Source organism: Myotis nattereri (genome assembly GCF_964212035.1).
Source record: "Myotis nattereri genome assembly, chromosome: 5".
NCBI lineage: Eukaryota > Metazoa > Chordata > Mammalia > Chiroptera > Vespertilionidae > Myotis > Myotis nattereri.
In genome coordinates, this window is record NC_138080.1 from 23,372,927 (window position 1) to 23,385,781 (window position 12,855).

Below are 12,855 nucleotides of genomic sequence, written 5' to 3' on the forward strand. Positions count from 1 at the left end.
CATATTAAAACAAGGAGAGGAAGTTTGGAGTGTCAAGGGGTGAAACATTAGAATAAGTCACAAGTCTTCTTACCGCACTGTGTTTTGAGTCAGGGCCAAACCTGCTGGAAAGTGTATAAGTCTCAGATTCAGATTTAGGTTTCATGATGTTTCCAAACCACTTTCGAACCTGGAACAAGAAATACCAGGATGGTTTTTGTTAATATTGGAGAAGAGAAAAGGCAGAGTAGGGAAGAGGAAAGTGACATTATGAAAAAAAATCTTTTCCTGCAAAGTGTGTTTTATCCACACAATAAAATGTTACTTAGCCTTAAAAACGAATAAAATTTGAACACATGCTACAACGTGGATGAACCCTGAAGACACTATGCTGGGTAAAATAAGCCAATCACAAAAGGACCAATACACTATGATTCCACATATATAAGATTCTTATAACATTCAAACTAGTTGAGACAGAAAGTAGAATGGTGGTTGCCAGGGGCTAGGCAGGGGAGAATGAGTTGTTATTGTTAATGGGTATGGGGTTTCATTTTGGGATGACAAAGAAGTTCTAGAGAGGGATGGGTGGTAATGGTTGCACACAATGTGAATGTACTTAATGCCACTGACCTGTACACTTAGACATGGTTAAAATGATACATTTTATGTTATATATATTTTACCATAATAATACTTTTCATTATGGAATACATCTTTGTTGTGGAAACATACAAAATATGCTATGCAGAGGAAGAAAATAGAAGCCATACATAACTCCTTAATCTAGTGAAAGACAACTAATGTTTTGGTGACATTCTTCCATGTGTCTTGTTTGGGGTCTCTTGAAGCAGACCCCAAGGCAGGGTTCAAGTGTAAAGAGTTCATTTGAGAGGTGTTCTCAGGAAAACACTAGTATATCAGTGAGGAAGTGAGATAGGGCTGGGAAGGCAGTCAGTAAAAAGTACACAATCCTGCCCTAGTTGGTTTGGCTCAGTGGACAGAGTGTCGGTCTGTGGACTGAAGGGTCCCAGGTTCGATTCCGGTCAAGGGCACATGCCTGGGTTGTGGGTTCAGTCATCTTGCAGGAGGCAGCCAATCAATGATGTTTGTCCTCAGCTTTGATGTTTCTCATCATTGATGCTTCTATCTCTCTCTTCCTCTCCCTTACTCCCTGAAATCAATAAAAATATATTAAATAAAAGGTACCCAATCCTTTCCACTGTGGACAACTGGGGTTCAGTCCCATTGGGAGCTCTGGGAGTTAGCATAAGAAACACTTCAGTGTCATCCCACCTCAGGGACAAGGGATCTGGGACATTTATCCGCCAGCTTGTCCTGTGCACGGGCCAGGCATGTCCTGTGGGCAGTAAGAAGCTCATAGGCATAGAGTCCCAGGTGTTTTCAATAAGCAACCCAAGGCACATAGAGATGAAGGCAAAGGGATATGAGGGGGCCATGAACAGTATGTGCTACACCAAGGATTCCAGCCTTGGCACTATTGACATCTTGGGTTGGATCATCCTTTGTGGTGGAGGTCATCCTATGCACTGTAGGATGTTTAACAACATCTTCGGCCTCTACCCAATAGATGCCAGTAGCACCTTCCCTGGGTGTGACAATCAAAGATGTTCCTAGATATTGCTAACTATTCCCCCTGGGGAGTTGTTTGAGAACCATTGTACTTTGCCATGTACACCTATACCCACACATAAACAAATGCATAATAACATCCTATCTAATAAAAGAGTAATATGCAAATTAACCATCACTTCATGATAAAGATGACAGAGCCCACAGCCTATAAGGAGGGATATGCAAATTGACATGACAAGGCGAGAGGCAGAAGGCAGCTCTGGGCTGGAGCGAAGGCAGAAAGGTGGCTCTGGGCCGGAGCGAAGGTGGTGCTGGCAGCCAGGGGAAGGAAGGCCTATTCTAGCACGAATCTTCATGCATCAGGCCTCTAATAAACAATAAGGGCTTATATATAAACAAAATGCAACATTTCTGGAGCAATATTTTGAAATTTTCTTTTTTTTTGCTAATATATTTTGAATATCCTTCCAGTCCTAAAATATTTTTGTGTCTGGACAAAGATTAACATTTGAATGTTTCAAGCCTATGGTGGTCCTTTGCTCTCCAGGAAGTGTTAGCTTGGTCAGCTCAGTTTCTTCCTCTTCTTCATCCACTGAGGAGATGTTCTTCCTTTCCAAGTTTGGTTTTTTGGGCACCTGAATGCAGAGTGAGGTAAAGAGGAGGAAGGGAGAGAAGGAGGGAAGAAGGGAGAGAAAGAAAGATGGATGGATGGAAGAAAGGGAGAGGGAGAGGGAGAGAGAAGAAGGAGAAGGAGAAGAAGAAGAAGAAGAAGAAGAAGAAGAAGAAGAAGAAGAAGAAGAAGAAGAAGGAGAAGAAGGAGAAGGGGAGGAGGAGGAGGAGGAAGGTGGAGGAAGGAGGAGGGGAAAGTGCAGGAGGAAGATAGTACTAGTAACAGGAGAGCAATTGTGTCAGTCAGGACATATTTTGCTGCAGTAACAAACAATCTCAAAATCTGAGGGATACTTGGACCATGTGTCTTCTTCAAGGTATTTGAGAAGTACAAATAAAGACCTTGCGTGATTTTGTATTTCTTCTGGTTGCTGGACTATGTTTATTTGGCCATTGTACCTCCTGACCTGAACTATGTGGAACCCAGCTTCATTGGGGTTTCAGTCTTCTACATTATATTTCATGGTTGTGTAGTATCCTGTTCTATAGATGTAGTATAATTTAACTAAATCTAGGTAGAAGTATCTCAGCATTGTTTGATAGTATTCAGTAGGGTTTCATTATGTCTGGGGTTCAATTCTAGAGAAAACACACAGTCCAAATTATCCCTGAGTGCCTCTTAGTTAGATAACATCTTAGAGGCTTATTTCAACAGGCCCAAGGCAGCCAGTATTTCCTGAGTGTTGTATACACACCCCTGTTTCTTTTGCTCAACTGCAGACACATGAATTGGCTTGTATTTAGTAGTCATACTGAATATAAAATATATATATGAATTTTATAGCCAAGCCAGGCTAAGGCCAGCCAAGATCATCTGAGCTCTCACCAACCTGCAGACTGAGAATGAGAATAGTACATATTCACATTTAAGCCACTGAGATTTTTGAGGTTGTTTGTTCACACAGAAATAGATGACAATTACAAAAGGGAAAGCTGAAAACAAATATGATATTTCCTTGATAGAGTAATTATTTACCTTGTAAAGCCATTAATAAATGGACATATCTCACAATCAAGAGCATCTCAAAGTAGAGAAAATACAGGTAGCATTTACACACTGCTCACAAATTCATATGAAAATTTAGAGAACGTGTATCTAAATGTTCATTAAACTACATACCCGCAAATTTTTCTTCACTTTAAAACAATAAAGAAAGGGTAAATGTTTACCTGCTGGCTGAGGAGGCAGTAGACCAGGAAAATGAAGACACCCTGAAGGCTATTGATGATGGTGAAGAGGTAGCCCATGACCCGCTGAGCTGGGCCCACCTGCAAGATGCCCAGACACCACGTGCAGCCAAGGATGAGGACCAGGGCTGCTGCTTTCAGTGTCAGCATCCTGAGGGGAGTATAAACGAACATGTACACAAGCTGGTAATGGACATAGACACCCTTGTAGAGTGGTGAGGACTCTGGAGCTAGACTGCTTGGGTTTAAACCCAAGGCAGCACGGTGTGACGTTGGGCAAATTACCTTTCTATAACTCGGGTCCCCCCATCTTTCTAATAGTCCTGTTTCACAGGGTTGCTGAAAAGATTAAATGAGACTTTAACATATGTATTTAGGAAAATATATAGAACAAAATCAGTACCACATATGCATAAAGCATTGTAAAACTAGGGGCTCTTTATTTCTTTCTCTTCTATAGATTGAGGGTCATATAATCTGTTATTCAAACAGGGAGACTTTTGAGATTAAAAAGGGCGTTATTAATAATTACAGTGGATCAACAGGCATAAACTAGGACTGTCCCAGGCAAACTGAGATGTAAGGTCACTATATACCTACATATGCAGTATACATATTTATCCCTAATTTAAACCATAATGTTTTATGTGAGAAAAGCTGGTTGAGGAACGATTTGCGGAGTGTGTTGGCTATTGTATGTGTGCCTGTCTGTTCTATAGAAATCCACAGAAAAAGGTCTGGGGAAAATATCACGCATATTATATCATACCTGTCATAAAGTTTGTTAATTCCAGCTTTCTTGCAAAGTGGAAGTAGTAAGAAAAGAGGGAGTTAACCATTTCACTTTATATACTTTGAAAAAAAAGGTATATGTTGTGTTATTTTTGTGATTAAAATGAAAACAACAAATGATGTGTTCCAAGTAAAATGGATGCTGCCAATTAAAAAAAGCTCATAGCCCCCAATTTTTTGAAATAGTATTATACAAAAAATATTTTAATCTAAATCCTTTCTAAACCCATTACACAAAACTCTTTAGATATATGTTTAAGTTTGTTATAATTAACCAAATCGGTCTCTACCAGTGGGGTGAACCCAGTTTTGCTGGGGCATCCTTCAGAAGCACAACTTTCAGAGTTTCTATAGAATCCAAGCCTTCAGTAACTGATGGATTCACAAACTTAAGTTGGTTGTTTTTGATAAAAAGAGTACTCCTGTGTGCATCTTGTGTTGTGTGGCAGAAACTGCTGTTTTTGTCCGTTCTCCTCCTCTTCCTTTTAGGCTTAGATCCCTCCCCTCTTTGAGTTTTTTCAAGGACACATGGCTACCAAATTAGAGACTATATATTCCCAGCCTCCCCTGAAGCTAGTTGTCACCATGTGACTAAGGTCTAGCCAATAAAATATGAGCAAATGTGGGCCATGCAACTTCCCATGGATGGGAAACTGACAAAGACAACATCTTAGGGAATGGTGGAGAAAAAAATAGGAAGTCCTGAGTCTCTGCATCACTTTGTGGAGCAGAGCTTCCCCACCAACCCTGGACTGCTTGCCTCTGGACTGTGACATGAGAGTAACATAAACTTCTATTTCACTCTTTTTTTTTTAATATATTTTATTGATTTTTTACAGAGAGGAAGGCAGAGAGAGAGTTAGAAACATCGATGAGAGAGAAACATTGATCAGCTGCCCTCTGCACATCTCCCACTGGGGATATGCCCGCAACCCAGGTACATGCCCTTGACCGGAATCGAACCTGGGACCCTTCAGTCCACAGGCCGACGCTCTATCCACTGAGCCAAACCGGTTTCGGCTATTTCACTCTTTTTGATGGGGTGTCTTTTTGTCTCAGTAGCTTAGCCTGTACTCTATCTAATACGGATATTGGGTGATGACAGCAGCCTTGCTAGTCCCTGGAGCCTGGTTGTGGGGTGTATGTGTGTGCAGATATGTAGGAGGGAGAAGAAGTGGGTAAGGAGAGGAAGAGAGCATCAGAAGTACCATGTGCTCCATCTTACCTTGTATTCTGGATGGTTGACACTTCACTGTTGAGGGAGGAGAATTTCTTTTTCAGAAGCCAAAGGACCAAGAGAAAAAATACTAAATTCACCTGCAGGAATGACGCAGACCAGGAATGCAAGTTAAAATAATGCATGGCGTCCTTAATAAATTGCACACAACTCCTACTTTCCTCGCACACAGGACTGAATTGGTAGCAGGTGGAAAAGTGAAACCATACAATAGAGAAAATGCACGCCCCATGTACTGTCTTGCACCCAGTACTTCTGGTGCTTCCTTTATCAGGCCCCCTGGAGCCACATACTTACACAGATAATGACACAGACAGGGCCAAGGAAACCCCAGATGAATCCTTGTTTCAGCTGGAGCCAGCAGCTGGGAATAATGGGGAAAGGGGCACAGAGAGATCAGAGAAAGCTCATGAAACGAACATGAAGTGACACTTTTCCTAACAGAGAATGTTTCCAATGTCTTCTGACAATGCCAGTTGATGGCAATGAAGGTTTTGATTGCTCACTACTGTGTGTTAATGCTACATTACACATTTTATAAGCACAGTTGTGTTGAATGTTCATACCAAGGTCATGATGGTGGGAAAATGGGGATAATACTAAAGAGGAATCTGAGACTTAAAAGCTCCAAATTATGGGAGGGATAAAGCTGGTACCTATCCACGAAACTGCCTCCTTCAGAACCTTCCAAGCTCCTATTGCCATCTTTCCCTGCTTCACTGGAGCAAGGCCAGAGCTCTTACACTCAAGGGAAAAGATATCCATTTGCTATGGACATCTCAATCACCGTCATTAATGCTGCCCCCCAAACTGTCCATGGCCCAGGGTGTGAGTCAAACTCACTGTTCAGGTGTTCCATAAAGGTGAGGTCTGGATGCTGCGGAAATGGCCACGATTACAGCTGGGACTCCATAGCCGACCGGGAACATGACCCACTTCATGAACCTGCTCACACTGGAGTAGTTGACCACTGTCAGGTTGCGCGCGGTGAGGAAGAGGTGCAGGCCCTCCAGCAGCATCCAGGTGAAGGAGGCCAGGTAGAGATAGTGTAAGGCACCCGCGATGATGGCGCACAGCACCTGGGGGAGGGGTGAGAGTCACCAGGTGGGATACTTAGGGTGGTGTGTGAACTGAGGGCCTCTCCTTTATACTGGTGTTAGTTCAGAGCATCTGACATTAGACCAAGTCCATCAGTAATAAAGGTGCTTGGTGATCAATGTCAACACTGGACACCTTGGCATCACCACTCCAACCTCTCCCAGAAACCAAAGCGATTTTATTAAGGTGCCCAGGCAGCATCCCCTGGGGAGGAGAGGGGTCCTTTGGGACAGTGTCAGTACCCTGTTCTTAGTTCTGTCGATGGCCGTGAGGAAGAGCAGGTGGGCCAGGAAGAGGCAAATAGAGAGCTGCAGGTGGAGTGAGGTGCTGGTGTTCTGGATGGCTTTGCACAGCAGGAAGGTGAGGGCCGCCAGGAGGAGGCACAGCAGAGAGAGGCTCAGACCCACATAGGTGATCACAGCCAGGGCGGGATCCTTTTCCTGGGACCCAGCAAAGAGGAGACATCAGCCACACTATCCTGCTCTGGGATTGTGGTTTCCCCCCTTGGAACAGGGCAGTCTAAACACAGGCACATTATGAGTTTCCTCAAAAAAACTAAAAATGGAACTCTCATTTGACCCAGTAATACCACTTCTAGGAATATATCCTAAGAAATGAGAAACACCAATCAGAAAGAATATATGCACCCCTATGTTCATAGCAGCACAATTTACAAATCTTAGCTATTTGGAAACAGCCTAAGTGCCCATCAGCAGATGAGTGGATTAAAAAGCTGTGGTACATCTACACAATGGAATACTATGCTGCGGTAAAAAAGAAGGAACTCTTGCCTTTTGCAACAGCTTGGATGGAACTGGAGAGCATTATGCTAAGTGAAATAAGCCAGTCAGAGAAAGATAAATATCACATGATCTCATTCATTGGTGGAATATAATGAACAACATAAACTGATGAACAAAAACAGATCCAGAGACAGAGAAGCACCGATCAGACCAGTGGTTGGCAAACTGCGGCTCGCGAGCCACATGCGGCTCTTTGGCCCCTTGAGTGTGGCTCTTCCACAAAATACCACATGCAGGCGCGATTGAAACTTCGTGGCCCATGCGTAGAAGTCGGTATTTTAATAGCTCCTGACAGGAAACAACCTCGATACTCAGTAACTGTAGAGTGAATAAGTACATTGTAGTATAGTCATGCAAGGGAATATTATACAGCAATGAAAATGAATAAACTAAGGCTATGCTCAACCCATAGATAAACTTCATGAATGTAACAATGAATGAAAGAAGTATTTTCATGTTTATAAACATACTAGAGGCCCGGGGGTGGGAAGCGGGGTGGTCCCTCAGCCAGGCCTGCGCCCTTTCGTCGTAGTCCGGGAGCCCTCCTTCAGGGGATGTCCGACTAATGGATGTCGGACATCCTTAGCGCTGCCGCAGAGGCAGGCTGCTGTGCTTGCCAGCCATCAGCCCAGCTTGTGACTGAGCAGCGCTCCCCCTGTGGTTGAGCTCAGTGGTTGAGAGTCAAAATTAGATTAATTTTCCAGCTTTACTGAGAGACAATTGACATATAACATGTGTGCGCCATAGCGACCGGTCATTCCACCATTCGGTCGATTTGCATATTACCCTTTTATTATATAGGAGGATGTTAGCTTTCCTACTGCCCTGTGTAATAGGGGAGGTCAGAGATTTCCACTGAGTGTTGTTCTGGGGCACCACCTCCAACCCTGAAAAGAGAGGGATGCAGGACCTCCTGTATTCTGCCACCCAGCCTATGTCATCAGTAAGTTCTCCAACCCCACCTCTAGGATATGTGTCCAGTCTGACCTTCTCCTACCATCTCTACCACCTGAACCCCAGCCACCATCATCTCTTTTCGAGTCTACTCTTGACCACTGCTCATTCTTGACCTGAGAGTCAGAGGGATCTTCTAATGACATAAATATGTAGCATCCATGATGGAAAACCTCCATTGCCTTCCCCTTGCAATTTGGAAGAAAACTGAATTTGGCGTTCAAGATCTGGCACATTTCTCCGGCTTCCATCTCTCCAACCTTGTCCCTTCCCAACCCCTCTCATTCATTCTGCTCCAGCCACACTTCTCTCTGGAACACACCAAATTAGTTCTCTCTTCAAAGTCTTGACCATACTTGTATCTCTTCTTCAGATGCTCTTCTTGAGACCCTTTCCTACTGGCTTTTTAAAAATTGAGGTAAAATCCAAATAATATAAAAGTCACCATTGTACAGAGTACAGTTCAGTAGCATTTAGCACGTTCAGTGTTGTGCAACCACTACCTCTATGTAATTCCAAAATATTTTCATCACCTCCCAAATAAAACCCCATGCCCATAAACAGTTATTCTCATTCAGTCCTCCCCCCAGCCCCTGGCCACTACAAATCTGTTTTCTGTCACTATGAGTTTGCCTATTCTGGACATTTCATATATGTGGAATCCTACAATATATGATCCTTTGTGTCTGGCTTCTCTCAGTCAGCATCATGTTTTCAAGGTTTATCCACATCACAGTTCCACTAATTCTTAATAATCAGATTTCGGCTCTCATATTTAATCCTCGGACCATTCTATCTAAAGTGGCACGCCTCTCCAGTCACTGCGGCCTCTCGCTTGTTTTCATTTTCTTTATAGCACTCATCGCCACCTAGCAGGAGCTCAACAAGGATCAGGTAGAGGAATTAAATGCTTGCATCATACCTGGCTGGTGAAGGCCATGAGGACCGCGAAACTGGACAAGTGAGTGCATCTGCATGTGGTATGACTCTCGTTCACCTGCACCAGGAAGCAGCCGTCCCTGGACCAGTGGCTGTCCTCCCCAGTGCTCTTCCAGAAGACACAGAAGGCCTTCCTGCTCAGGGGTTTCATCTGAAATAGAATGGGCTCGCTGTGTTCTTGCTCAGGAGGAGCAGCTCTTAGAGTGTCGTCTGCGCTGGGGTGGAGAATGAGAAGGTGGCTGAGAGCGACGCAGGTGATTTCTATTTGAAGTGGAGAGAACGGCCACCAGGACAGCAGCCCCCATGGTCCCACCTCTATCAGGGTTTCACAAAACGTGAAACAGGGTCATCTCTCTCTGTGGGAGTTTGAATTTTACAAGATGTCATTGGTTCTATGACTTTGTCCCCTACCAGGGGAATCAGACAAAAAGAGAGTGTAAGGCTCACACGAAGTTTTCTCCCCAAGACTCTCCAAGCCAAATTTCCCTGGTCTCCCCAACTCCTCCAACTCCTCCAAAAACAATAATAAAAAAATTTCTCTGGTCCCTTGACACCAGTTCCTTTCCTGAGAACACAATGATTGCTTAGGCAATGAGAAGGGTGGTATAGGAAAAGAACATCACCAGGAGATAGAGGATAAAATTAGCCCTCAGCCTCTTCTCTTTGTCCCAAGGGCTTCTAGATCAACTGTTCATGGGGGCAAGGAGACCAGTCAGATACTCTTCTCTTTGGGGCCTGTATCTCCTTTGAGATACAAAAAAAATTAATTTTTTTTTCTGACTGAGTTCTGTAGTCTTAACCGTTAATACCAGTCTTCTATGCAAATGTTACAAGTCAATTGAATATTATATCTCAGTTCAAATTTCACAGATATAGGAGGTACCTGCATTTAAAATAATTTCATGCACTAGTATCATGCTGCCCAAGAAAAACAGCACGGATGTAATCTGAAATTTTCTACTAGCCCTATTAAAAAAGGTGAAAAAAACAAGTCAGATTAATTTTAATGATATCTTTCATTTAACTCACTATATTCAAAATAGTTATTTATAGATTTAATTGATTACATAATAGATTTACATTTTAATTCAAATATAGGGTAAAATATTGTAAATATTTTATTGGTGTGCCTATCTAATGTGTTGCATCCCTACAGAGCATCTGGTTATGACATAATTCTGTAGGATGCTGTTCCAGTTCCCTTTGTTTTAATATGTCAATATAAGTCAACATGTGTAATCAATATCGAAATTATTAAGAAGATAGTTTGCATGTTTATTTCTAAGTTTTTGAAATCTAGAGATACTAAGTGTTCAGAATACTAAGTCTTTGAAATCTCAATCCAGACCCACCACATTTGATTTTAATTAATTAATTAACTAAATAATTAAATAAATATTTAATTAACTAATTAATTAAATATTTTTGTGGAATGTGGGGCAAATGGTTAATATTGCAAAGCAAATTGCAAACTATTATCTTCCTTGGTTTTTATTTATTTTATTTTTTAAAATATATTTTTATTGATTTCATAGAGGAAGGGTGAGGGAGAGAGTGATAGAAACATCAATGATGAGAGAGGATCACCAATCAGCTGCCTCCTGCACCCGCCCCCCCCAACCGTCCCCCCCCCCCCCCCCCCGAGGATTGAGACAACAACCTATATACCCTGACTGGGAATCGAACTGTAACCTCCTGGTTCATAGGTCGATGCTCAACCACTGAGCCATGCTGGCTGCACTTCCTTTGGTTTTTAAAAAAACTCTTCTAAGGTCTCTATTATTTCCCTAAAATTCCTCTTAATTTTTCACTCTATCCTAATCTCTTTCTACTATGCTCTCTCAACTCTACTTCTCTTTTTTTATAGAGCAATTTTTCTTGCTCTTGGCACCTCTACTGTGTATACTGATCAGGAGTTAGCAAGCTATGGTACTTTATGACCACGTGGCACTCACCATCCCTCACTTATCTTTCCTCCTTATCCCATCCTTTCTCCTTACTTTTTGTTTCTGTATTCAATCATCAGGATCCATTTCTTTTATCTCCCTCTCATAGGATAATCTGTACCACTTGGACTAGAGGTATCATTGAGTTGATCATTGACCAGTGGTAGTGGCAAATGAAGGGAAAGTGAAAGAAGGTGACAGAATTCTCATCATTCCTTCCCCTTTCACCTACTACTCTTTTATCCCCCTTTCCTCCATCTAGACTCTGATAAATAGAAGCAGTTTCTGCTATAAACTAATTATTCATTAATGAGGTGTGGTGAGAGATTGGGGAAGCAAGGTTTAGGATAGTCTAGATCAGTGGTCGGCAAACTGTGGCTCGGCAAACTGCAGCTCGCAAGCCACATGAGGCTCTTTGGCCCCTTGAGTGTGGCTCTTCCACAAAATACCGACTTCTGCGCATGGGCCATGAAGTTTCAATCGCATTGTACGTGCGTGCCCGCACGTGGTATTTTGTGGAAGAGCCACACTCAAGGGGCCAAAGAGCCACATGTGGTTCATGAGCCGCGGTTTGCCGACCATGGGCTATCAGGGGTGGGCAAACTTTTTGACTCAAGGGCCACAATGGGTTCTTAAACTGGACGGAGGGCTGGAACAAAAGCATGGATGGAGTGTTTGTGTGAACTAATATAAATTCAAAGTAAACATCATTACATAAAAGGGTACGGTCTTTTTTTTCAATAGTTTTATTCATTTCAAAAGGGCTGGATCCAGCCCGCGGGCCGTAGTTTGCCCACGGCTGGAGATGATAAATGCCAACAACAAAGTTCCTGTCTTCAAGGATCACCCAGTATAGTGAAACCCACTACATTTTAAATGCTTAATAGCTACAGGTAGCTCCTGGCTACGAAATGGGGCAGCGCAGGTCCAGAATCACTGACTGGGAGGCTATGCATTTATTCCATCTACATCTGTGAAACCCAAGCAAGTCCAAATAGCAGGCTTGACCCACCTTCACGTGCTGAAAACTCAGAATCACAGGCCTGGAGAGAGATGTGTTCCTTTTGGGTCCAATAGCAGCGCTGACTACCTGGGAGTTCAGGTAAACTTGATCTTCCTCATTTGTCCCAACAAAAAAAGTTGCATTTATGATATTTCCGAGAGAAGAGTATGAAATAAAGACAACTGCACTGGGACCTGAGGAAACAGAAAAATAAAGTGCCACCACCATTCCTTCTGCCCCCTTTCCTGCCCCACTCGTATCACGCTCCCACGATGGTCACACCTGTGCTTGGGTGTGCCTAGTAAGTTCACTCTTCCTCCCATGCTCCTCCTCCCCAAATGCAAGTATTAATAGGATCTGCAGAGGGAGAGGTGGTTCTGATTCCAAGAATTGATTTGTCCCCATCTGACACTGGCCTCCCATTTAAATTGATTCAACGACAGTTTCCCGTGATGCCAGCATTTGTGATGACTATTAATAAATCACAAGGACAAACTCTGGACAGAGTAGGCATATTCCTAACTGAACCCGTTTTTGCACATGGCCAGTTATATGTTGCTTTCTCTAGAGTTCGAAGAGCATGTAACATTCAAGTTAAAGTGGATTGAGCGTCGGCCTGCGGACTGAGGGGTCCCGGGTTCGATTCTGGTC

The 12,855-nt window shown here is 43.0% G+C and overlaps 1 protein-coding gene across 1 annotated transcript in view; it reads right to left on the minus strand.

Moving 5' to 3' along the window:
* Positions 1–12,855, minus strand: part of ADGRE3 (adhesion G protein-coupled receptor E3) — a 46,556-nt gene that overhangs the window by 2,866 nt on the left and 30,835 nt on the right. Inside the window, exons 8-15 of the mRNA XM_081091464.1 lie at positions 12,214–12,398; positions 9,239–9,406; positions 6,802–6,999; positions 6,305–6,540; positions 5,759–5,825; positions 5,450–5,541; positions 3,415–3,583; positions 74–169 (exon numbers count right to left, since the gene is read on the minus strand). Coding sequence (XP_080947590.1) covers positions 74–169; positions 3,415–3,583; positions 5,450–5,541; positions 5,759–5,825; positions 6,305–6,540; positions 6,802–6,999; positions 9,239–9,406; positions 12,214–12,398 — 1,211 coding nt within the window. The remainder of the gene's footprint in view (positions 1–73; positions 170–3,414; positions 3,584–5,449; positions 5,542–5,758; positions 5,826–6,304; positions 6,541–6,801; positions 7,000–9,238; positions 9,407–12,213; positions 12,399–12,855) is intronic.